Source organism: Leptinotarsa decemlineata, unplaced genomic scaffold (assembly GCF_025532065.1).
Source record: "Leptinotarsa decemlineata unplaced genomic scaffold, Ldec_3_MD MMD2_tig00003308_RagTag_RagTag, whole genome shotgun sequence".
Classification (NCBI taxonomy): Eukaryota; Metazoa; Arthropoda; class Insecta; order Coleoptera; family Chrysomelidae; genus Leptinotarsa; species Leptinotarsa decemlineata.
In genome coordinates this window covers 713,522-739,652 of record NW_027412586.1, presented here as the reverse complement: position 1 = coordinate 739,652, position 26,131 = coordinate 713,522, and the positions used below count along the sequence as shown (strand labels likewise).

Genomic DNA, 26,131 nt, shown 5'->3' with positions numbered 1-26,131 from the left:
TATTGTTGAATTCAATCAATGAAATGAACTGATATCCGTTCAGCAGATAGAAAAGTCTACATATACTATGCGTTGCTCGTCAATCTTAAATAGCTTCGTTACAAGCTCTTCCTCATTAAACTAAACCTAACAAAGCAACGAATGAATAATTAACCGAGCAATAATTGGAAAATTATAAATCATCCCGTCACTCGCATTCACATACAGGCAACCGTGGTGTTTTTGAATATCGGTAATGTAATTGGAACATAATTAATTGCATTGTTTTGTTCAACATTTCCCATTTATAATGAGCACAAATTCAATTTTCTGTTTTGAATGTAATCTCGGTTTCGAATAAAAAGCTGGCTTGATTAAACTTTATCAGGAATAATTGAAATATTTCGAACTTATGATATATAAAAATCTCATGTGGAAGTATCATGGCGTATAATCTATAACAGAAGCCATCAAGATTTTTTTTCCACATATGTCCCATGCATTTTCAACAATTTTCAATAATTATAGCGAATTATAGGGATGATTTCATGTATAAGTTTGATATAATTTGATGAAAATGAGGTTCAGGTTTGAATTTTTCGAAAGTATGATTCAATTCCATTGAGAGAAATATCGTTGATGCTGAAAAGTTAGTAGGAAACTATACTGTTTCAAGAAATTTCTGAATTTATGTATGTATTTTGTAAAAATTGAAAACAAAACAAACTATACTTAATTACTCCTAATGTATATTCAAAGACTATTAAAAATTTAAAAAACTAGTTGGCTCGATATCATCAATTGTATTATTAACATTTCAATATTGTTTTTGAGTTTCAATTGTTGATGAGTGATAATTATTTCGCAGTCCAGAATGTTCATCATTGGCTATTGTTAGTTAATTTCACACACTCATTCTCATAAATACATAGTTTGAAATTTTCGAATATAACTATAATTTTTGTGAAAATTGAAAACGAAATAAACAATACCAAAATACCTAAGTTCATTGGGACAAATATCTTTGATGCTGAAAAGTTAGTAGGAAATTATACTACCGTATATAATTTCAAAAATTAACTATGTTTTTTTCTGGAAATTGAAAGCAAAACAAACATACCAAACAACTTTCAATGTTCATTCAAATACTTTTTATTGAACATATAAAAAACTGATTTGCTCGATATTATTGATTGAACTAAACCATAGAAACTATCAACATTCCAATATTTTATTTGAGTTGTACTTGTCGATAAGTAACGACCATTATTTTGCAGTCCGGAATGATCATAATTGAAGCTATTGTGAGTTAATTTTGCACACTCATTCACATAAATAGTTTGAGTAATTTTTTCATCACAATTTGTCCCACATATGGTAGTGATATTTCTCATCAATTAAAAGTTACTCCAAATGCCTAACCTTTTTTGAATTGATGATCAATATGATATGGGTGCGCTATTTTGAATGATTTTTTAATTTATCACCTGGACTCACTACCTTATATACCGTCAAACTAAAAGAAACACATTTTGTTTCAGATTTCTTTCCACACTTGAATCATTTTTTTCACTGTCACAGTATCAACCGAAAACTTATATAATGCCTCTATATGCTACAATAAAATACAATTATTTGTTTTGATCATTTTCAGTTTTATTATTGGTTTTGATTGATCCTTACTCCTGATGATTTATCAAAGCGTCCTCTGCTCTTTTTTTGCAGCAATCAACATTCAGACCTATTCGAATAGTCACACTTGATATCTGAGAAATAAAAAAATCTTTCTCAGAATACTGCTTCAATAATAATAGCAGCAATTCGAAAATCATCTGGAGAAAACTGAGTGAACTGAATGTATACACGAAAGTTACGTCTCTCACTGTCCCAGATCAACTGAATGATCCAAAGGACAAGACGTTCCCTCTTTCTCTGCCGCTTTCATTGTGAAGCAACCAATTGACACCCAAGTACAGATAATTTGTGTTTAAACACCGTACAGCATTGCTAAGATCTACCATATTTGGGTCTAGCACTACAAATGCAACGCTGGACTCAAATATCCTTTCAGAAAAAGATTGAGAAAGTGAGCTCCTCAAGTCTGTCTGTTGCAAAGTTAAGCTTCGATATCTATCGCGGAATGAAATTGGTCTTCGAACTTTCTCTGCGTTTTCCACTACAAGGCAACGTCATATTTCACAGAAGATATTTTATATAATATCTCTTATTTCATTTACAACACAAAAATATTATTTTCATACTCTTTCAGGGAGTAAAAACAACTTGTTATCAGAAAGTCTTCGTTTTTTTTTGATTTGAGAAAATTTGTTTCACTTATGATGCTCTGTGGTAATAAGTTGAAATATTCTGCCCGGCATAAAGTGGCGAATCTTTGTACTCATTACGGTTTATTTTTTCCTGATGGAAGTCGTTTTGACCCAAGTCCGAGCATATACAGTATACAATGCTCGGACTGCAACAAATTCTATATCGGCCAAACCAAGAAAAAACTGATCCAAAGGTACAATGAGCACAAAAAAACATATATAAATCCAACAGTATATAAATCAAACCTTACAACACACGCCATACAAAACAAACATAATTTCCCCCCACCAGAGAACATAAAACTAATAAAACAAATCAACAAGGGAAACCGCATGGACATTTGGGAAAACTTGAACATCCATAAATTCAACAGTCATAAATCACTTATCGAGGAACAAGTACAAATCAAAACACAACAAGATCTCACATTCAATATATTAAACAAAACCATACACATTCCTAGAGAAGATCTAACACGAAGAAGAGTACCTGATGCAGAACAAATACAGGCAAATTTACCTAAAGTACCTGAAATACCTGAGTTAAGACGCTCTGACCGTATAAAGAGACAGACAACAGGATGACAAGTTCAGTTTGAGGAGTGCCTAGAAGATGACAGTACTACCAACTGTCGAAAGCGCTCGCAGATAATTAATAGAAGATATAAAGCTTCAAATCCTTTTTGTAAAATTTAATATTGAAATACTGAAAATAAAGGAAAATTAGTTGCATCATTCAAAGAAAAAATATAAATATAAATATAAATATATATATATATATATATATATATATATATATATATATATATATATATATATATATATATATATATATATATATATATACATATATGTTATTCAAGTATGACTAACTATTATTTTCATTCTCAATATGTATGTAACATATATAACAATTATTGACTTGACATATGTACATTATGTACCAAAAATGGTTGATAAAATTATTATTATTATTAATGCTCTTGATACGAGTGTTCATCGAAAGAAATCTAATACATGAACATTTCCACTATGAATCTAATCACCCCGCTAGAGCAATAATAGTTTACAATTTGGTTCATAATATGAAAGAGGAAATACCAGTCATCAAAACAGTTTTGGGTCATAACGCATATCACACAACAACCACAAATCCAAGAACAAGACCTCACAATTAACATCATACCTTATGTTCTCGGTTTGTCTGAGAAATTGAGACGCATTGGTTATAGTCATAATGTAAGAAGAACTTTCAGAACTACCAACACATTGGGATCTCTTTCGACACAAACTAAACCCGAAAGTACAGAATATACCTTGTTCCTGTGGAAAAAGTTATACAGGTGAAACATAAATATCCCTTGATGAACATCGGGAATATATAAGGAGAAGACATATAGCAGGATCGGGGATAACGAATCATACTATAAAATTATCTGAGAATCACGCTATAGAATGGAGTGGAACAAAAATTATCACCAAATAATCTAATGAAGAAATTAGAAAAGTCTGAATCCGCATTTATTCTTTTAGCAAGTAACAAGTGTATTTTGAATAGTTCTTTGGAAAATAAATCGTACCTGTTTGCCGTCTGGTACTAAGAAGAGAGATTGAAAACGTTATACAGGTGAAACATAAATATCCCTTGATGAACATCGGGAATATATAAGGAGAAGACATATAGCAGGATCGGGGATAATGAAGCATACTATAAAATTATCTGAGAATCACGCTATAGAATGGAGTGGAACAAAAATTATCACCAAATAATCTAATGAAGAAATTAGAAAAGTCTGAATCCGCATTTATTCTTTTAGCAGGTAACAAGTGTATTTTGAATAGTTCTTTGGAAAATAAATCGTACCTGTTTGCCGTCTGGTACTAAGAAGAGAGATTGAAAACGTAAATATGAACCTTGACTGAATTCTCAAAAAACATCCAACATAGGTTTCATGTTGACTATAGCAAATAAAATCTGAGCATTTCATTAGAATTAGAGCTATCGCAATTTGGAGCAAATGTTTCGTAAAGAATTTCAGGTTTTGAAGACAGAAAAAGATTTTTTTTTTTCAATTTGTAGGCAAAATTTGTATAAATATGATAAGTTACTAACCAATTGGGCTCTTCAGTGTTTTATATTACGTAGTCAATTTTCGGAGTCAATTTTTCAGTTAGCCCTTTATTGCGCTTCATCATATTCTCTATTGATTTAGCTTCATTCATTTTTCAAAATGTGGAAGGTAATGTACACAAAAAACAGTAGGAAGTATTGAGTCCACCACAAAAAAGGCTGTCAAAAATGTATGTATTTTTCTCTCACAATACAATTATTATGTTCCGATAACCTCTGTCAGTGATTTATTATTGATATGCCTTGTAAGTAGCGCTTCATCGTGTCGACTTCGCCATTTTCATGGATGAAATGACATTTTTATAAAAACACTCGTTTAGTTAAGTTTTCATTCAAAATTACGAAGTCGCCACGATGAAGCGCTACTCACTTGGCATACTAAAAATAAAACACTAACGAAGCTTACCAGAACATAATAATAGTATCATGAGAGAAAAATACATATATTCTCTAAAAAATTAACAGAGTTGAATCATTAGAGAATCTGTTAAAGTGTAATAAAGGGCAAATTGAAAAGTTCACCTCTAAAGTTACTGCGTAATATAAACCACTTCGTTTATTTTTCAGATTGTGGAAGGTTACGTAACAAAAAACAGTGTGAAGTATTGAAGTCCTCCACAAAAAGTGTCCTTCAAAGAAAATATGTATTATTCTCTCACAATACAATTATTATGTTCCGATAACCTCCGTCAGTGGTTTATTATTAATATGCCATGTAAGTGGCGCTTCAACGTGATGACTTCGCCATTTTGATGAATACAATGATATCTTTATAAACACTCGTTTAGTTTAGTGTTTTTTCAAAATGGCAAAGTCGCGACGATGAAGCGCTACTCACTAGGCATACTAAAAATAAACCATAGTATCGTGAGTGAAAAATGCATATATTCTCTGGAAAATTAACAGAGCTGAATCATTAAAGAATCTGCTGGAGTGTAATGAAGGGCAAATTGAAAAGTTCACCTCTAAAGTTACTGCGTAACATAAACCACTTTTATTTTTCACGTTTATTTTTCAGATTGTGGAAGGTTATGTACCCAAAACACAGTAGGAAGTATTGAGTCCTCCACAAGAAAGTAGTTTTCTCCCACAATTTGATTATGATGTTCCAATTACCTCCGTCACTGGTTTATTTTTAATACGCCTTGTAAGTAGCGCTCCATCGTGGTGACTTCGCCATTTTTATAAAAACAATGATATGCTTCATGAAATAACAATCAATGTTGCTTTTGATAAGTTTTGTCAACTTTTGTTCACTTAGTATGTTAAAAAAAATTGATCATGGTTTATTTATGAAAAAAAGACGATTTTGACATTGACAATATTTGAAATGTTATAAAATGAAGTTATTGACTTGAAACGTTTGATTCCTGGTTTATTTCGACTTTAAATCAAAGGAATTCAGAGTAGGACTGACTAGTCCGAACATTGGTCCTTCGAGCAAAAGAAAAACTAAAAGGAGTTCCTTCTGAAAGATAAAGCGACGTATGTTGTGTCCCACGACAAATTTCGGAGTTGCAGAAACGTCCTTCATTAGAAGACCCATCTAATGCCGAAGACAAATAAAAAATTACGAAATTTTCAAGCTCTAGATGACGAATGTTGGAAATAGAATTGGAAGAAACGAGAAAATTTGTCGAGGTAGAGAGAAGGAGAGCCATAATTGAGAGAAGGATAGCCGAAATTGAGAAAAGGAGAACCGAAATTGATGCTGAACTAATAAGGAAAGAAGCACAACTACAACGTGAACTGATTCAAGATTCTTCATCTAAGAAGTCCACAATCTCTATTGGCAAAAACATCATTGATTTAGAAGAAATGACGCTACAAAAAACTCTTTGAAAATACAGGACATATGAAAAATCCATCAATCTTGAATGAAATAGTTACTAAATTACCCCCATTCCTGAGTCTCAAATGGGCCGAGAAATCTTCTTTACAAAATGAAATTACTTTAAAAACCTTTTCTGTGTGGATGAACTAGATATCGACGAAAAATGGAAAATTGTGTCGTTGAAGAAACTCTGTTTTTACTGTTTGAAACCAGGTCATAATATTCACTCACGTAGATTGAAACAAAAGTGTGGAATTTAAAATTGCCCAAAATTCCACAACAACATATTACATAACCTTAATTTTACAAAAAAGGAGAACGAAGTCTCAAGTTCTTGTTCAAACCCAAATGAAGATGTCGGACCGGAAAGTCAAGTTGAAAAAATACATTTTTTCCAACGAGATAACCCCAAAATCCTTCTTCGAATAATTCTGGTGGAACTTCGAGGACCTAAAAAATAAATTTCTACCTTTGCTCTACTAGACGAGGCAGCTACGATAACAATGATAGACAGCAAAATTGCCCATGAATTAGGGCTGGATGGACCGGTTGAGTCACTCTGCTACAATTGGTTTAACAATGTTACCAAAATTGAAGAAAACTACAATAGAGTGACAGTAGAGGTATCTTCAATGGAAGAGAACTCAAAAACAAAGAAAATGAATGAAGTTTGAACTGTGAGTGGACTCTCACTTCCAAGACAAACCATTGATGTCGAATACCTGAGTAGAATCTATCCACACATCAAAGAAGCACCTGCACTTTCCTTTTATGATGCACAACCAACAATTCTTATTGGTCAGGATTAATGTGCTTTGACTATTGCAAGGAAAATATATCAAAGTTACTTGAATGCACCGTTTGTATCAAAAACTTAACTGGAATGGGTAGTACATGGCAGATACCATCAGGGAAAAGTTGCTGATGAATCGTCTTCAATATTTCACGTTTGTTGTAAGTCTCAAGAACAAATTGATGAAGATATTCACGATCTAGTGAGAGACTCGTTCAAAATTGACAATTTTGGCATAAGAAGTCCGGAAGAAAATGGAAGATCTAAAGAAGATGATAGGGCGTTGAAAAAAATGGAAAATACCATTAATCGAGTTGGAAATTACTTTGAAATAGGTCTACTGTGGAAGAATGATGATGACCGATCTTCTAGAGAGTTGGAGATGGGAAAAAAAAGGGAAAAGAAGACACGTGACAGTAGTGAGGAGAAGGTAGCAAAAAAAAACATCAGAGCTCCGACTCTAAAGAAGAGAAGAGAGTGAAGAAGAAGTGACAGTGACGTTCCCGCTAAGAAAAATAAGAAACAAGATAGTTCTGATGAAACTGATAGAGAGGAATAAAAAACATAGAAAGGACAATAGCTCCTCGGATGTTTAAAAAAAGAAGAGGCACAAAAAAAAGGCAAAGTCGGGAAGCAATTCCGATGATGAAGGGGATACAAAGAAAAGGAAAAAAGATAAGAAGCATAAGAAGAAGAAGAAACACTCGAAGAAACATAAAAAACACAAAAAAAATCAGAATCCATAAGCTGGCTTGTGGCTCTTGACTAAAACTGTATATTGGCCAAACAGGGAAAACCTTTTTCCAGAGAATCCAAGTCAATAGAAATAGTTATGTAAATAGAAAGATCAATTCCACATTTACAATCTACCTTTTAGCAGAAAGGCATGAGTTCAATTATGAATACGTGTTACATTTAGGAGAAAAAGTTTTAAAAGTTTTGAACGCAATGAATGTTTAGGAATCAATAAATTCAAGAATTCGGGAAAGTTACTTAATAACTGACTACAATTAAATAACTTCCCGTTATTAATTTTTCAAATGTGGAAACTGGTACATAAGCTCAAGTGATTCAATTCATTACATACCCAGGTACACGTAAAACATTTAATGACCAGATAAGACTCAGATACTTGGAATGTGGGTATACTTCAAAATTTAAAATCAGATATATAAAGCATTGAATATATAGACTATAGTCAGTAAAGACACGTCCGAAGAAGCCGTTATATGGCGAAATACGTATTGCGTTTTTGTTAAACTGTTCAGAGAAAACCCGACAATAAAGTGTTTTTTTAAATTAGTTTTTTCATTAATGAATGCCGACTTTTGAATGTATATTCTGAAGACATTACCCAACTGGTTTTGACTTAGTGACGAAATATAGGTCTTGTGATACTTCATCTAAAATGTCTTACAATACTGCATTCAGTGATGATCATTGATTTGATATTTTTGTAATGGGTGACTGAAAGTTAACTTCATTTCAGTGGGAAAAAATTTCTGTGAAATGAGACTGCTGGGTCAGATGAGACTGCTATATATCAGTTTCTTGACAATAAGCATATCTACGGATAGATTTCTCTTGCACATTGCGAATTTATTCTGGGTTAATTCTGCTGAATTCAACCCAATTTCGATTTTCCAATTTAGGGGCGTAAGATCTGGAGATCTTAGGGTCACTTTATCGTTTCGCGTGTACCAATCGATCAACTTGGAAAATCTATTGAGGAGATTAACATCTTATTTTATAGCCAAAACCTCGCAAAACAAACTTGAAATTCCTCAAATGAACCAAAATCGAACATTCATCTCTCAGGCACTCAAATGACTGTAGTCTTAACCTCTCGCCCTCTGACGGCCTCGCCAATGGTGGCTCCCGTTGAAAACTCGCTAAATTTCACAAATATTGTCCAAATTAACAATGTTTTCCATTCCTTCGATAAAATGTAGAATTCGATTATTGTTTCTGAAACCGAAGCAATACGTTCTGAATGTTATCTTGACTTTCCATCGATAGTAAAGGAAGATTTCATCACCCCGCTCCTGATGTATGCATAAGTCTGAAAAATGCTAATATGATCAAAACCAATTTGAATAATAGCTATAGTTGTAAGAAGGCATTTTTTTCTGACTTGTATAATAGTATCATTTATATTGATTGTTTTTTCATGTTGATGAAATGTTTGAAGCTTTTTATGGTAAGCTTGAGAAATAGTATCCTTTATGTTATTCATCTGACATGATGCATGTTATCAAAACAAAAGAATAATATTCCAAAAGCTTCAAAGAATATAAGTACCAAAAATTCTACGATCAATTTTCAAGAACTCGTACTTCAGTCAAAGCAAACATTCATCATGCTTATAATGTTTACATCACCAATGTTCAAAATAATATAATTTCCGACCTGAAATATTTTTGGTCACACATCTATAATAATAAAATCAACTTGAATTACTGGATAGGTTCCATACAATGAAAACTGGTTCAATGAGCCCTAATTAATTGTGGGAAGGAACATAATATTTCAATATTGCCAAATCTGTACCCAGTGTTTTCATTCCAAAATTCTCTGACAATGATATGCTACAGTGTTGGATTGTACATATTTAAATTTTTCAATTAATTTTTCTATAAGATCAAAAAAAAGATTATGCATAAACCATACATAACATATCACACATATTCAACAGACCCCTGAAAGATAATACCGTGTCAACCGACAATTCATTTCACTATCAACCTCACATAATGAAGTGTTACAGAGTGATTGTATTTCATTCTTTTCTGTAAAAAACAGCTCTTCTCATAATTTCACAAGTTCAATCTATAAGGGGTTCTCCTTATTCTAGTGAATCTTTACAAATCATAAACGACTCTTGAGACCTATATAAAGTTTCTGAAGGCATATATTTGGGAGTAAATTCAAATAATTGAAGTCTTTTCCGTTTCTAAAGATGATTCACTTTGTAACTTACAGTTAGGTTGGATATCACTTACGTTTGGTAAATTAATATTTTCATATTTGGGAAAAATTGAAGAATCTTTGATTTGCATATCTTTTCCAAATTTGCGAATAATCTGATAGTACAAGATAATGTGATTCATCAAAGTTATCTTTTAATGCAATTCAATTCCCATTCGTGCTCATGATGTAATCACCATGTCAGTGCACTACGAAATATAAAAAAATACAAAATAAAAAATTAATAAACTTGTTTTTACGATTGCTTTGTGTGACAACCTACTACCCAAGCTCAAACGGTTGGAGTGGGTCTATGCCAGATAATTTCAGAGCCAGTCCTAGCTATCAGACTGCCTAGATATTCGGGTTATTCGGTATTCCTTCTGGAATCGAGTGAGCGGAGAAAATAATAAAAAATAAGAACACTTCCATTAGTATTAATATATTCACAAGGGACAACAAAAATATAGGTGAAGTTTCAGGTATATCAGGTTTAACTAGCATTCAATCCCTTTTTGAATTTTACCCATATCTTTACTCAAAATGAAAAAAAAATGTAAAAATTTCTCTGATCGATTATCGCTTGACAATTAATTCATTTCAAAAAAATTATTGAAACTAATGTCTTACTGTCTTATCCATTCACGAAACCAAAAGTGAATGTTTATCGATGTTCATCTTTGTCGACTTCAAACCATGAAAACTTTCAATCTGTCTATGATAACTCTTATAATATTCACTGTGCTTATGCGACTTTTCTGAATTAAGTATTATATTGAATAGGTTTGGCATGAACATTTGTTAAAAGAACCGGTAATCTCGATCAAAATAGTTGTAAAAGGAAACCATGATTTACGAACGAAATTATCCATATGGGAGATAACTTGCGTGATCTCTTTTGGTTAACAAAACAATTCAACGATTCAAACCTAAGGAACCATTACAATGAATTTAAAAAGGCTTACACAAAAATACTGCATGAGACCAAGTATTTATTTTATCAGGGTCATCTTGAAAATAAAAACCACGACGAAAAACAGAAACAAATATGGAGCATGGTGAGAGATAGAACAGGGAAAGGTAAGAAAATAATAACTTGCGAGTTACTGATAGATGATACACTTGTCTGCGATAAAAATATTATCGCTAACAACTTTGACACCTATTTTTCAACGATAGCTGAAAAAAAACCATATATAAACACTTTGGTTCCACGTCTTTCAGTAGCTATACAACAATGTTTGGAAGTTAAACCTTCTATTTTTCCCCTGTTCACTCAAGCGATATTTGTGAAATCATTTTATATTGAAAAAATACTAACTCAGTAGGAATTGATTGCATCTCTACGAAAATCTTGAAAAGCATTCATTTATATATTAGCGAACCATTAGCTCTTTTAATTTATCGCTCTATAGAACTCGGCGAATTCCCTGATGTACTAAAAATTGGTCTCCTCTCACCAATTTTGAAAAATGGAGACCCCAACATCATGGAAAACTACCGACCCATAACAGTACCCACGATAATGTGTAAGGTGTTTGAGAAATGTGTGTATAATAAGATGTTTAATTTTCTGGACGAGTTCAACATAATAACCAGGTTTCAACACAGTTTTGGCCGAGTAAGTCGACTGAAAGTGCTTTAAACGAGTTTTTTAATAATGTCTATGATGCCCTTGATAAGAAAAAGTACGTGGGTGCTCTTTTTTCGACCTATCCAAGGCACTTGTTATCATCAATCATGGGTAAGTTATTTTCGCTAGGATTTAGAGGAAATGTACTTTCATGGCTAGAGTCATATTCGACTCTCAGAAAGATGTGCGTGAAATATGATGACTGTCAATCACAATCATACGTTAATGAATGTGGAGTCCCTCAGGGATCCATTTTGGGACCTCTGATGTTCCTACTTTTCATCAATGATATGCCAAAATATTTGAATACAAACCGAATAATTTTATATGCAGACGACACAACACTTGCTGCAGATGCTGAAAGCACGGAGGAACTCCAAGTTGAACTCAATGAGCTGTCTGTCGCATTTACAGATTGGTGCGGCAAAAACTCCTTGGTTGTAAACCCCAGCAAGACTGTTTTAATGCAGTTCTACTCTAGAACTGTCAGGAAAAGATGATTTTCGAGTCACAGTAAGTAGCCGTGATGTGATTTCGTCAGACAATACTAAATTTCTTGGTACCTAAGTATGTTGATAGTAACATAACTTTGGAGTCAGCTGTGAGTGAGGTCAGAAAGAAAGTGAACTGTGGTTATTATATTATACGGCAACTTTCATCCACACTCAGTACTGATCAGCTTTTGAATGTTTATTATGCCGTAATTTATTCTCACATCTCACAATATCGCTGTATGGGGTTGCTCTACATCGATAAATAACATTTTTATTGGCCAAAAGAGAGTATTGCGTTTGATTTACAGATTAGACGCTAGGGAATCTTGTAGACCGCATTTTATCAGAAATAAAATTTTGCCTGTACCCTGCATATATAATATATACAAAATTATTCTGAATTTTAGAAAACATTTACACAATCATCTCCGCAATTCGGATTTTCATACATATCCAACAAGAAATGGTAACTTTATTAGGTTAGGATCAAGAGACGATTACCCGTTTTGAACTGGAAAAAGCTGTTGCTAGTGATGATGATGATACTGACTAATGGACACGTACTTTCTTCGTACTGTCTTCGACAAAATGAATCATATAGTATTGATAAATAAACTGGAAAACTACAGAATGAGTAAATCATTGATTGCTTTGTTTACATCTGTTATATTCACTCTTTTGAATACGACTTTTTAAAAAACACTTTATTTTCAATTACATACTTTCTTTGAATAACAACAAAAAATATCGTTACAAAAACTACAATGAAAAATGGAACAGAATCTAAGTTGATACTACACGAATTCTAAATTAGTTCTGACCAACTCTTAATAGATACTGACAATGATTTGACCTCGCAGGGTCCATTTATAATGTGTAGACAGCGGTGTCAGCAGGAGACGATGGGAATAACAAAAGTATCACGTTCTGCTGACTCTGCTGACTCAAAGTCTTGGAAGTCGTTATCTTGGTAATCTGATACCGGTGAGATCGTCCTACTCACGATATAACAACTCCCCTTATCAAAGAAAAGTTGGTGCTTTGCAGCAACTTTTATTAGGAAAAAGTTTTTTCATTCAAACTCGTGGTTAGCTCGACATCTTCTTCAACAGGGTCTTCTAGACGGACGCTGGGTCTTCTTCTAGGAACGAATCTTGCCAGGGTTCTGGGTACTATTCTCGTTCTTGGTGGTCTCGGTGGGTTGTCGTTGCTTGAAGAGGTGATTCCGATCGCAATTGACTTCTTGCGACGGCACTTGCAGAAAATATACAAAATCACTAGTGCGATGATGAGAGCAATTGTAAAATACGTGAACCAAGAAATATGTTTGTTCACGAACGGTTCGTTGATGAGTTTGTCCAATTCATCTGAGTATTGGTTCAACTTGTGTTCAGCAATGTTGAGATCGTCGACATTTATTTTATTTAATTTCAGGGGTTTCAGCTCCGGGAGTTTTGATTTTTCCGGGAGGTGGTCACAGCATCGATATGGTATCTGGACTGCATGTTTGTTGTAAGTTACGTTCTGGTATCTTTCAACGAAATATTTGGAATGAACTCTCGTGTTTCCAATGAAGGCGTTGCATTCAGGCTGAAGTTTCAGTAGAGTATTGGTTTCGATGATTTTTGTGATTACTTCTCTGCCAATACAGTTTATGGTGACTGGTAGAGGATCGGATATTGATATCAGCCACAGATTCTGAGAAATCACTTGAACGTTGTAGTCCTTTGCGTAGATCACTGTTGATTTACAATTTTCAGGCAATTGCAGAGTTTGTTTGAGGAGCTGGGCTTCACAAATAGCGTTGCTGTCTATCGGGTATGGAAGCACTTCTGCACAAATTTTCAAGTCGGTTTTGATCACTTTACAATTATCTAAATTTTGAAAAGAAGTGTACAACATTGAATCGTCGTCTCGCGCAATAAATTTTTGAAATGTTAATAATATATGGTGGAGTCCTGTTCGAGCATCCAAGATTGGTATTGGATATAAATGAAAAAGTGTGTACGTTTCAGGCTCTACTAGGGGAATATTTAAAACAAATACTACTTTATTGTCTGTTTGATATGCTTGCAATTCAATAAGGTCTAGGTATTGGGGGATATTTCCAATACTGACGTATAATGGTAAATTATTTTTGTTCAATGTTTGTGATATTTCTTGAAGTGAATAAAGTAAATCTCTTGATGTCATGATTGAACCATGAATTATTTTCAATCGAGCGAAAGTGATTGAATTGATAATATCGCCAATAAAAGTTTCAAGGAATAGGTAGCTTTCCATGAGTGATTCGCATATCTCTAGAGTTTTTATTTGAGCTTCGTAAAATGCCATATCGTCTGATATTTCCATTAATGATTTTTCGATTTCTTTTATATCTTGATTGAAAGTCTCTTCATCAACTTGTAGCTTTTGAATTGTTGAATTGAAGTTTTTGATCACCGAGGTGGTTACAGATATTTGATTTTTTAATAGATTTTCAATTTGATGTTCGTCTTGGCTTATTTTATTGATACAATCCGTGAAATATTCTCCATCGGATGCGTCAAGGTTTCCGGTTATTGCTTTCCAAAAAGTTCCTGCGCCATTTATTAAACCACGTTTTGTTCTTTTTTCGAATTTTTCTGTGTCCGTGAAGATATCTCTAAACTTTACTTGTAGTGAGTCTGATATTTGGGTTAAAAGACTGGTATGTGTTTTTATTTGAGCTTTGAAAGCTAGTATTCTAGGCTCGTCTCTGTCAAGAAAATAAATGAGATTTTCTAGGATTTTATCATTATTGTATAGAGCGTCTTTGATGGATGATAAATCTTTGTAGACCAAAAGGGTCCATTTTTCGTTCGTTATTTTGAGGGTTCCTTCTTGATGGAAGAAAACGCCGATCGAGTTATTGATTGATTCTAAGTTGTATTGGGCACTGGCTGTTGATGACAGCAGGAGTGTCCTGAAAAAGATTATTATTCATGAAAAGGTTTCAAGCGGTCGAAATTTACTTTAGTTTTATTTCGCGTTTTCCAATTCACCAACATCGCGGAATTGGGATAAATTTCTAATATTTCGAATGGTCCATTAAATTTATTTTCGAGTTTATTTGAAATTTGTGACTCTTTCACATAAACCTTGTCTCCTACTTTATATTTAGGGACGTTTTCGGAAACTGTCCTATCAAATCTGATTTTGGACTTTTCTTTTTGTCTTTCGGTTTTTGCTCTGGCCAATTTATAGAAATACGTCATGCGGTTACTAAGATCTCTAACATATTTTGAAATAAGGTCTTTTTGGTTATAGAGCGTTTCTGGGGATCGACTAGCTGTATGTCCGAATATTAATTCGTACGGTGTGAAACCTGTTGTTTTGTTTCTCGTGTTATTATAGCAAATAACTACACATGGTAAAACGTTCATGGGGTGTTCGTCGGGATTTTCGGCTTTATGGGCGCGAATCATTTCAGCAATTGTGGCATGGAATCTTTCGATTGATCCGTTCGATTGTGGGTGATTTACACTCGAATATGTTAGTTCAATGTCATACAAAAAGCATAAGTCTTTCATAAGTTGACTTGTGAATTCTCGACCGTAATCGCAATGTATCCTAAGTGGTGTACCGTAGTGTTGGAAGTAAAGAAGAAGGGTATTCACGACTGATTTCGAGGATTTGTCTTCTATGGCATATGCTTGCGTGAATTTAGTCAGTTCGTCTCTTATTGTCAAAGCGTAGTATTTTGTAGGAATTTCGAAAATGTCTACATTGATACGTTCAAAAGGGGTTTTTGGGGTTTCAGTTATGACGAGAGGTGTACTAAGGTTTTTTCGGCAAATTTTGACTTTTTGACAAATTTCGCATTTTTTTACGAAATTTTCGACGTCTTTAATGAGACCTTGCCAGTTGTATTTCTGTTTTACTCTTCTGATGGTTTCATTAATGCCACGGTGTAAATTTGTTTTTCCTGAATGACATTGATCAATGATTATGGGAATTTGATCGGGGTCAGGAGTTGTCGTTAAGTTTTGACAGACTTTCAATTTGATTTCCTTGTCGGCAAAAATAAATGAAAATATTTCTAGTATGGGTAGTTCTAGGTTGTTTTCGATTGAGAAAGTTTTTCTTAGATCGAATTCATTTTGGGATTTATAAATAATATAGAACATGTGTTCTATGACAGATTCAGGATATAAAGGAAGGGGTATGATGTAGTATTTACGATCTTTTACTGATTTACTAGAAAGTATGTTGATTCTATCATTGTAAAACTCTGGATGTTCTTCGAAGAGGTCTTCGATGATTTCATAATGTAACGGTTCTAGTTTGTTTTGCCAAAAGAAACTAACAATGTTTTTATGATGTTTGTCAAGAAGTTGAGAATTATCGAACTCTATTTTGGAATAATCGATTAGAGATTTTGATTTATATAAATTAACAAATGTATTAAATTCTTCTTGAATGGTTTCTACGGGTATTTCGTTTTCAGGGGTGTCGTTTCCTTCGGGGTTATTTCTCTCTTCAGGGATGTTTTCGTCAGGGTTATCACTTATTTCGGGGTCCGCTTTTACTTCGGTTTCGTTCTCGTTAGATGCGTGTATGGAAATTTTGTGTTGGAAATTCGCGCATTCTTTGAAGTAGTTAACTTTGATTCTGGATAGTGCATCTGCATTTTTGTTGATTTTGCCGGGTTTGTATTCTATCTGGTAATCATACTCTTCGAGTTTGAGTCGCCAGCGTGCCAGCCTACTACCAGGGTCTTTTATTGAAAAAAGCCAGGTGAGGGGTCTATGATCAGTAATTAGTCGGAATTTTCGTCCGAAAAGATATGGGCGAAAATGCTTTACTGCCCAAACGATGGCAAGAAGTTCTCTTTCTATTGTAGAGTACTTCGATTCTGCGTTACAAAGTGTTCTAGACGCATATGCTATTGGGAGATCTTTGCCAATGGGACCTTGTGATAAAATGGCACCAATTGCAAACGCACTGGCGTCAGTGGTGAGCAAAAATGGTTCCTCAAAATTAGGGTAAATGAGAATGGGGCTCGTTATGAGTGAATTTTTGAGTTGTTCGAATGCTTGTCTGCATTCTGCGTCGAAGTTGAAGGGGGTATCTTTTTGAAGTAATTTGGTCAATGGTTTCGAAATTTTGGCGAAATTACAAATGAATCGTCGATAGTATCCAGCTAAACCTAGAAATGATTTTATTTCTTTTTGGGTTTTTGGTTCGGGGAAATTTTGGATACATTCAATTTTCGTTGGATTGGGTTTGACTCCGTTTTGGGTAATGACATGTCCAAGATAGGCGACTTCTTTTCTCAAGAATTCGCACTTATCCGGTTGGATTTTCAGGTTCGCTTTTCGAAGTCTTTTAAATACTTCAGTCAACCTTGCTATGTGCTCATGGATGGTAGGAGAATATACGATGATGTCATCCATGTATACGAGACATCTTTCGTTCTGTATACCTAGAAGAACATTATCCATAACTCTCTGGAACGTACTTGGAGCATTCTTTAAGCCAAATGGCATACGAACAAATTCGTAGTGACCATTGTCTACGGAGAAAGCCGTTTTGGGAATATCTTTGGGTTCAATTTCAATTTGATGAAATCCGGAGGCGAGATCAAGCGTGGTGAAATATTCACATTTACCAAGCTGGTCTAGGAGGTCAGAGATGTTGGGTAATGGGTATTTGTCGTCAACCGTTAGCTCGTTGAGTTTTCGGTAATCGATGACAACTCTCCATTTCTGTTTACCGGAGGCATCCATCTTTTTGGGTACAACCCAAACTGGAGATGACCATGGGGATATTGATGGCTGAATAATGCCTTGATTTAGCATTTTTGATATTTGTGTTTTTACTTCCTCCTTGTGTACCTGTGGGTACCTGTAGGATTTCGTAAAGACGGGTCTAGCATCCTTAGTCTCGATGGTATGTTTTATTTCGTTGGTAAAAGTGAGATTATCTCCTTCTAAATAGAAGATATCTTCGAATTGGAGGCATAAATCAGTTATTGATTGATGTTCCTCTTCGTTCAAATGTTCGGTTCTTAGTTGTGCTTTGATTTCTTGGATACGGTCAATATGGGGTTGGTTTTGGGAAAACGATTCATTAATATTCAAAATTGTTTCATGTGTTGGAAGGGGTTCGAGTTTTATTTCAGAAAAATCAATTTGTTTTGGGATCGCGTTTGTATTTACGATAGTAGTGTAGAACATACCGTTTTCATCAATTTTGACTATGGCGTTGGGAATTCTTACTTTTTCTCTTTCTTCAGCTAGCAGTATAGCTTCAGTGTTCTTGAGGTTGCAATGTAATTTGAATATTTTCTCCATTCGGGGTTCTATTTGAATTTGGTTCGGTTTTTCAGTGAGTATATGGTCATTTATGTCTGAAACTTTGAACAAAGGGACCGTTTTAAAGTTTGTTATAAGTTGTTTATTTTTCAGGTCGATTATACAATTGTAATGTTCGAGAAAGTCAGATCCGAGTAAACCGTCGAAGTCGATGTCTAAGTCGTAGATAAAGACTTTATGTGGATCGTTTTGTGTGAAATTCATTAGAGTGGATTCATTCACGACAATTTTCTGGTCAGTGATACCTTGTATAGTGACGTTTTCAGGGAGTCTAAGGGGGTATTTTTCGCATGTTTTGGGTTTGAAAATGGATATTCCTGCACCTGTATCGATGAGGATTTTAAAAGTATTGGAAGAGTCTTTGATGTAGTACAGATTCTTCGAATTCATAGAAAGCATAGGGCTTACATGAAAATTTGTTCCGGGAAGTTCGCGTTCGGGTTGAAGTCTTGTATATTCAGGGACTGAATTTGGGATTGAACTTCTGATATAGGGTCGATCGATTGGTTGTTGGTTGTTTGGGGTTGAATAGGTGGGTGGTTCGTATTCGGAAGTGAAAGAAAATCCTGGTATATTGAAGGATCTTCAGGTGTTTGAATTTGGTTGTATTGGTAATCTTGATCACTAGGGGTATAGTAATCGTAGTCATTATCGGTGGGGTAATAATCGTTGTATTGATAGTTATAGCTATCAGCTGTATGATAGTCTTGATTATCACCTGTATGATAATCTTGAGATTCGTATGTCATGAAATGAGCTCTTTGGTTTTGGTTAAAATTGACAGGGTAATTCGGATTTCTTTGAATTACGGGTGGTCTGAATTGGTTTTGAGATTGAGGTCGAATTTGATTTTGATTAGTCTGGGACCTGTTTGGTTGAGAATTTGTTTGAAAGTTTGGTCTTGGAAAATTCTGATTGGGTTGAGGGTTTGTTTGACTCGAAAAATTTTGATTGGGTTGAGGGTTCGGTCTCGCAAACCTTTGGTTGGAATATTGATAATTATTTTGGGGTCTTTGTTGTCTCATTCGACATTCTGTGGAAATGTGACCTATCTGACCACAAGTGTGACAGGTTCTTTGGGATGTTGGTTGGGGGTTTCGTCTGATTGTTTGTTGAGGACGTGTTTGGTTTGGTCTTTCATTTTTTTGATGTTCGAAATAGGATAGTTGCATTTCTCTCCTAATTCTAACATGGGCTTCAAGTAGATCTGCCGGATTGGAGGCACGAATTACTTGACCTATTCGCGGTTCTAGTCCGGTTAAAAGCGTGTTTAATGCCATTGTTTCAATTAGTGCGGATTGCGCGTGTTTCTGTTCCGCAGAAAGGACGGATTTTTGTACACATGCGTGCATTTTGGCATTGTGGACTTGAAGGCGATTGAAAAATATTAAAGGTGTTTCATTTGGAAGTTGTTTGATACGCTGGAGATCGTGAATCAATGATGTTAGATCTCTAGAGTCTCCAAAATATAAATTTAATAAATGTTTGATTTCGGGATAAGTTCCAGGATTCCTTGAACTTATCAATTGTGCTGCTCTACCTTTAAGTTTGTTTTTGATGTGAATCACTAATAGATCGCGTTGGTCTGCTGTTGACATGCGATATGCACAATCACAAGCATTTAAGAAAGTGTTCAAAAATATTTGATCACCTTCGAATTCAGGCACTATTGAAAATATTTCTGATAACTTGTATGGTTCGATTGCTTCTGGTTCTGGTTGGTTTTGAGGCATTTTGATTTATCTTAACAAATTTTTGGTGTCAAAATTTGAATGATCGAACAGTACTTATTTACTTATTTACAATAATCAATCAGTATGATTATTGGTTTTGAAAAGAATTGAAGTGATGGTAAATAGATTGCAAAATAAATCGAGACAATTCAATATCGACTTACAGTATTACAATCTTCATTCCGATTCGTCGTGTTCTCGAAGTCGTCCAGCCAGGGGCTTCACCAGGTGTTCCTTCCGCTGCTTCCTCGAGTGGTGACTCCTCAGGGGTTGTTGGTTCTTTCTCTGTTGAGGGATTAGAATCCGCCGCTACTAGTTAGGGTTTCCTTGTTCTAGCAACGTTGTCAGATCCTACAACGACTGCGCCAATTGTTATATTCACTCTTTTGAATACGACTTTTTAAAAAACACTTTATTTTCAATTACAGACTTTCTTTGAATAACAACAAAAAATATCGTTACAAAAACTACAATGAAAAATGGAACAGAATCTAAGTTGATACTACACGAATTCTAAATTAGTTCTGACCAACTCTTAATAGATACTGACAATGATTTGACCTCGCAGGGTCCATTTATAATGTGTAGACAGCGGTGTCAGCAGGAGACGATGGGAATAACAAAAGTATCACGTTCTGCTGACTCTGCTGACTCAAAGTCTTGGAAGTCGTTATCTTGGTAATCTGATACCGGTGAGATCGTCCTACTCACGATATAACACATCTTACTCGACAGACAGAGATCAGTATGTTTTCTGTAAGAGTTATGCATCATCTAAATACCTGGTTCCATCAGGGATACCCCAGGAACCAAATTTGGGTCTGTACTTTTTTTCTTATTTGAAGGTGAATGAATGATCTGATAAATTTTTAAACAGTTCAAATTAGAACTCTTAATGATTGTATATCATTATGAAGTGATTTGAATGGAATGAATTACTGGCGCAAGAGAAACATGTTGGACCGGAATGCAGAAAAATGTAAATACTGCATTGCATTGTACGTAATGTGCAATGGGCGTAAAGAAGTTCATTATAGATCATTGGTAAGATAAGAAGAAAATGAAATATACAAACTGAACAAAGTGCCAGTGAAAAATTTCCTCATCTGATTATTTACTGGACGTTTCCTCTTATTGAGTGATTTTTCAATACTCAGAAGTATATCTTCAATGTAACTGGCAACTATTTTCTCGAGAATTTTTTATATGATGGATAGGATACTGAGGTGATATTTGTTTGTGATCATTTGACTTGGGTTTCTGTTGTATGAAAAGAATTCGTTCACGATGTTAGATAATATAGTCTTGATCAATAAGGCACATACTGAGTCAACAAAACACCCTTGGTCCATTGCTATCAGAGTCAGTCATATCGATAACTACTTTCTTTCAAAAAAATTTTTTTTGTTTAATTTTTTTTAATAGAATACATTATATGAATATATCATTCGATTTCATATTTTTTTTGGTCTTTAAGGATTTTTTGTTTTCGAATTTATTTTGCGGCATTGCCAAGTTATTCCAGAAAAACTTATTTTACAAACAAAATTTTTCAATTCACCACCCGCATGTCTACAGCTATTTAGTGGATTTTTTCAGGAATAGTTAGCCAACATCACTATGATAATTTCGGGAATCTCAACTTTCCGAAACAATATATAGGGTGATCGGTAAAACCGGTCAAGTTTCATTCATTTTCAAACAGACATAATTAAACTTTTTCGTATAGAACACCCTGTATTTTTTCATTTGTATGAAGTGTTTAAATTTTTTTCTACATTTTTCATCGAAAGTATACAATACAAAAAACTAATATTTTACAAATTATACTCAGTTTTAATATTTGTTACATCTTCTGCAACACATAATGTCAGTCTTTTTTTAAACGAATTCTCCACACGTCCCAGCATATGCTCTGAAATTTCCCTGAAAGCTCTAGTGATTCTTCGTTTCATGTGTTCTATAGATATTGAAAGAGTTTGGTGGACAATCCATTTGATATACCCCAATGAAAATATACATTTTGATCAGGTCAGGTGATCTGGGTGGCCATGTCACAGGCCCACCCCTACCTATCAATTTGTTATTTAAATGATCATAGAGTTGTTCCCGTACCTCAATTTTAAAATGTGGTGGTGCACCGTCTTGTGGTAGCCACATTCTAAATATTGTTCCATATGGAACCCCGTCCAATAAATTCGAAAACTCATGCCGTATGAATCTTAAATGTTTTCTTCCAGTGAAATGCTCATCTAAAAAATAGGACAGATAACTCTTTTTCCGAGAATTCCACCCGAAACATTCAGTACCCAATGCTGTTGATGGTTCAGACAACGAACAAAATGTTGCATAGACCATTTGCACCATATCTTCCAATACATATTTCATAATGAAAATGATTCAATCTACACGCTAAAGAAACTTCAAAACAAGGCGTTATTGACAAATTTGGAGATTCGTTTTTGATGTCAGTCATGAATAACTGGGGGTTCCAAAGAAAAACGCAGTATAAATATTCTTTACATTTTTTACGCATTTTTTGCCGTTGAAACCGCTGATAACAATCACTACAATCATACAAATGAAAAAATACAGGGTGTTCTATATGAAAAAGTTGAGTTATGTCTGTTTGAAAATGAATAAAACTTGACCGGTTTTACCGAGCACCCTATATATTGTTTCCGAAATTTGAGATTCTCGAAATTATCATAGTGATGATGAGTAACTATTCCTATGAAAATCACTTGATTGCTATAGACATGCGGGTGATGAATTAAGAAAATATCGTCTGCAAAATAGGTTTTTCTGGAATAACTTAGCAATGCCGCAATAGATATTCAAAAACAAAAATTCTTTAGAGAACTAATAGAAATATGGAATCGAGTGACGTATTCATATACTGGGTATTCTAATTAAAAATATATAACTTTGGTTGGGTGGCCACGCTTGGCTGAATCACCCATTATGCGAGAAAATAATTTTGAAAAATAGTATTTATCGTTATGACTGCAAAAAAAATTGAGCAGTTAGAAAAATTGTTTCGTCTAATAACAATGGTCCGAGGAAATCTTGTTGACTCACCCTGTAATGATGATTAACCTTAATATATTCATATTGTTGTTGCTTTATTCTCAGTATTTGTTCAAGAAATAATCAAATTCATGCGTATCACAAGGTGTAATAATGTATATAAACTGAATGCAATTTCGTGTTTCATCTAGTAACGCACATCGTAATCAAATCATCAATCCCAATTCATGATAAATAGCCTCGACAAAATCAACAGGAACAGAATTTTCCATTCATGATAATTTCTTAGGGCAGTAACTCGACGCAGAGACAGAAATTTAAAAAATTCCTGATTAACATCAATTCTGAAGCCCCTCCTCTCCTGATTTGATATTTAATTAGTTTCGGGAGTTTGTTTTTTTCAGCATATTCATTTCGGGTGATGAGATTTCTACTGTAAATTTTTGATTGACATTTCAATCAGGTTTCTACATCGACAATAAAACAGTGAATAATCAACGCAATAGGTACCAGTGTACGACTTCAATTTTCAATATTAGACTATATGATCCAAGAGTGATTCTTCTCAATTGATAATCAATTCCTTACAAAAGAGAGATATATTCCAAAGGGAAAGTTTGATCAGAAAGTATGTGTATTATTCATTTTGAATCCGAAATCAAATTTGGGACTATCTACTGTAATGATTTCGATACTCTATCCAAATTTCTTGTATTTCCGGTCCACTACCCCTGAAAAGTCAAAATAACGTTGTGAAACGTATACGCATAAATAATTAACAAACATAACAAAAATTATAAAATCGTAAGTTAAACTCAACCTCAAAGTTCGCTTTCATATTGTGAAAAATTATTGAATTAACTAACTTAAACAAATTTATTTCCAACAAGATTTCAAAAATCACAAATTCATTCATTCATAACAACACTTAGCAACGATTAATTTATTTCCACTATTCAAATGTCTTGTTTAACCGCTCGATTCACTTTCTGAATTGCCCTCTTGGGTCGGGAAGACGTATCGGTAAGGGGCGGCTTCAGATTCGTTACATTGTCGCCTTCTTACAGACGTTTCGCCCCAAAATGTCATCCTTGGCTTGTGTCGATACCTGCAAGACTCTCCATATCGGCACTGTGAAGTTCGATGGAGGTATTACTCCACAGTCTCCATGATCGGTCGTGGAAGGAGGTTACCGCACACCAACATCTTGATGTCGCTGGATCTGAATATTGTTTTCAACATGCTTCTCATAATTCTCCAAACCAGCCTGTCGAGCCCAGAGGCTAACTTCTTGAAGTTACCCCATGTATGACTGTCTGTCCGTTAGAATATAAAAACATGAATTTCTGGAACGTTATTCCATCCTCTGGTGGTCTGAGGACACGAAGTTTGTCGTGATTTCCAGCATGAGGAGCCAATCTATTGAAATGAACGACCCTAGTCTTTCCTCGAGGTGGCTTACGGATTCGGTAGACGAGGTCATTTATCTTCTTCATGATTTTTTACGGATCTTCCCACGAGTTCCGCAACTTCGATGATAAACCACGGCGTCGCTTAGGGTTGTACAGCCAAACTAGGTCAACAGTTTCGAATCCTCCAGCATTCGCCTTGATGTCATAGGCCTTCTTCATTCTATCGCTGGCACTCCGGATGTTCAGACGGACTCTTTTCTGGATGTTGTCCATTCTCTTCCGGAGCTTGCCCCGCAGTCCCAAATTTCAGATCGCAAGGAAGCCGCGACTCTCAGTACATTTTAATACTGGCAGGGGTTTGACCAGTTGACTTGTGCACTGCCAAACGATAGGCCAACAGGAACAGGTGGAGGTACTGGTCCCAGTCTCTTTGGGGGTTAGAAACTACCTTGGACAAGTGGCGGTTTATGGTCTCATTCATTCGTTCCACCATTCCATCGGACTGTGGATGTAAGGCTGTAGTTCTGGTCTTTCGAATGTCCAACAGTTTACACATTTCTTGGAACAGGTTGGACTCGAAATTTCTGCCCTGGTCAGAATGCAGCTCCAATGGGACTTCGAATCGACATATCTGTTCCTTCACCGGGACGTCAGCGACGGTGAAGGTTTTCTGGTTGGGCAGGGCATAGGCTTCTGCCCACTTACTGAAGTAGTCTATGGCTACCGGGATGTAATTGTTCCCATGATCGGACTAAGGGAACGGGCCGGCGCTGTCCATGGCAATTCTCTCAAAGGGACTACCCACGTTATACCAGCGCATTGGAGGTTTTGGTCGTATCCGGGGTCCGTTACTGGCAGCACATACAGCACACTTTCTGCACCAGTCCTTGACGTCGGCTTGATAATTAGTCCAGTAAAACCGTTGTCTTACTTTCTGAAGGATTTTCGTTACTCCCAGATGCCCTCCAGTGACCGTATCATGGATTTCTTCGAGCACCTCCCGTCGTCTATTCCTGGGTATCACTGCCTGGCGCCTTTCCTCTCCACCGTCTTCGAACTCCAACACCTGCTTCAGAATCCCGTTTCCTTCTGTTCTGCTCGTTGGCAATGTGAACAGTCATCGGGACATGGTCTCCGTGACAGGACATCTGTGTTTCTATGGCTAGTCCCAACTCGATGTTCTATTTCAAATTCTTGAAGTGTCTCGATCCAGCGCGCTAGTTGGCCTTCGGGATTTTTGAACCGCAGAAGCCATTTGAGAGCTGGTTGGTCCGTTCTCAACAGGAATCTTCTTCCATACACATATTTGTAAAAATGCTCTACACTTTTGAAAACGGCAAACACCTCTTGTGACACAATAATTGCGCTCTGGTTCACTGAGTGTTTTGCTGAAGTAACAAATAACTTTCTTCTGTTCCTCCTGGATCTGAGAAAGACTGCTCCAAGTCCGTATCAAAAAT

The 26,131-nt window shown here is 35.1% G+C and overlaps 1 protein-coding gene across 1 annotated transcript; it reads right to left on the bottom strand.

The window, feature by feature from the left end:
• Positions 1–13,214: 13,214 nt before the first annotated feature.
• Positions 13,215–20,943, bottom strand: LOC141483304 (uncharacterized). The gene is made up of 2 exons (XM_074177804.1): positions 20,394–20,943; positions 13,215–15,102 (listed from the first exon to the last, which is right to left on the bottom strand). Exons 1-2 carry the CDS (start codon positions 20,408–20,410, stop codon positions 13,215–13,217), a joined length of 1,905 nt encoding a protein of 634 aa, XP_074033905.1. The 5' UTR covers positions 20,411–20,943.
• Positions 20,944–26,131: the final 5,188 nt, after the last annotated feature.